Source organism: Diaphorina citri, unplaced genomic scaffold (genome assembly GCF_000475195.1).
Source record: "Diaphorina citri unplaced genomic scaffold, Diaci psyllid genome assembly version 1.1 scaffold13193, whole genome shotgun sequence".
NCBI classification, from domain to species: Eukaryota; Metazoa; Arthropoda; class Insecta; order Hemiptera; family Psyllidae; genus Diaphorina; species Diaphorina citri.
Genome location: NW_007390561.1, coordinates 1 through 1,372, shown reverse-complemented (window position 1 = coordinate 1,372; position 1,372 = coordinate 1). Strand labels below are relative to the sequence as shown.

At 42.2% G+C, this 1,372-nt stretch overlaps 1 protein-coding gene across 1 annotated transcript; it reads left to right on the top strand.

Annotated features, from left to right (window-relative positions):
- Window positions 1-46: 46 nt before the first annotated feature.
- On the top strand, window positions 47-1,001 carry LOC103522953 (cathepsin W-like; the record flags this gene model as incomplete). The annotated part of the gene is made up of 2 exons (XM_008488035.2): window positions 47-630; window positions 848-1,001. Coding segments are annotated over exons 1-2 (305 nt in total), but the record flags the coding sequence as incomplete, so codon positions are not given.
- Window positions 1,002-1,372: the final 371 nt, after the last annotated feature.

Genomic DNA, 1,372 nt, shown 5'->3' with positions numbered 1-1,372 from the left:
TCTCCTTTCACGAATTTTGTAATGCGACCTTTTTCTCGCACTACGATTCGCCATATTGTTTTTTTTACTTTGTCTTATCCCCACTCCTCATTTTTTATCCCCGCCACCGAAAAACGTAATGTTAATGTACAATGTACAATTGTACATGTAATGTTAATGTACAATGTACAATTGTACATGTAATGTTAATGTACAATTGTACATTAACATTACAAAAGGAAAATGGGCTTAAAGTCTCCGACGGTCTGACAGGTCTGAAGCTTTTTCCGCCAAACACGGTTCGATTGTTTATCAGACCGCGGTGTGTCTGTCAGGCGGTCTGAGCGTGAATGACTGGCATTACATACGTACAATATAATACATAATTATGGTGATAATACGGATAATTGATAAAGTTTATTTCATTGACCAAAAGCTACATTTCTCTTTTGCAGACCAATACAGGGAGTTTATCGGACGAGCTTAAGTTTGTATCATTCATGCGCGATTTCAACAAGGTCTACTCGGGACGGGTTGAGCTGTTTAATCGGCTGAACCATTTCAAGTCCAATTTGGACCAGGTTGACATTTTGGACAAGGGGGATCGGGGCACTGCCAAGTATGGAATCACCAAATTTGCCGATCACTCAGGTAATAATACCTAATAGTGTTTATTTATACTGCTCGCATAGGACTGAAAAGTTCCTTTACTTTTACTCCAGCAGTAGGCTACTATTATTATAATTTCATACTTCCTCGGCCCCGCTGGCAATCGAACCCGGGTCCCGGACCTTCTGCGTGCAAGCCTAGTGTGACACCCACTCGGCCACGGAGGTTGCTTAATTTAAATCATTATCTCTTTCCACAGAGGAAGAGCTTGGATCATACGCGGGCCTCAAATTCAACGCGCCTCCCCACCTTCTCACTGCACAGCTCCAGGAAGACGAATCATTCGAGGAAGCAAACTCCGATACCATAGACGAGCACAATCGGGTCCCTGCTCACTTTGACGCCAAAAAACGGTCGATAACCGCCAAGAAGCGGTCAAAATGCCGCCAACCGCAGCTTCTATCTCAACCAAACGTTTTGAGTTGCATCGTTGTCACATTTGTGAACTACATACCAAATTTCAAGTTTTACTCAACCAAACGTTTTGTGTTGCATTCTTGTCACATTTGTGAACTACATACCAAATTTCAAGTCTCTAGCTTATACCTTCCCGAGATATTGTTAAATTACACCGAAAACCGCCAAAAAGCGGTAAAATGCCGCCAACCGTTGCACCGATCTTAACCCAAAGTTTTGTGTCGCATCTTTGTCACATTTGACATCTTCATACCAAATTTCAAGTCTCTAGCTCTTACCGTTCTCGAGATATTTTGTTTACAGACAG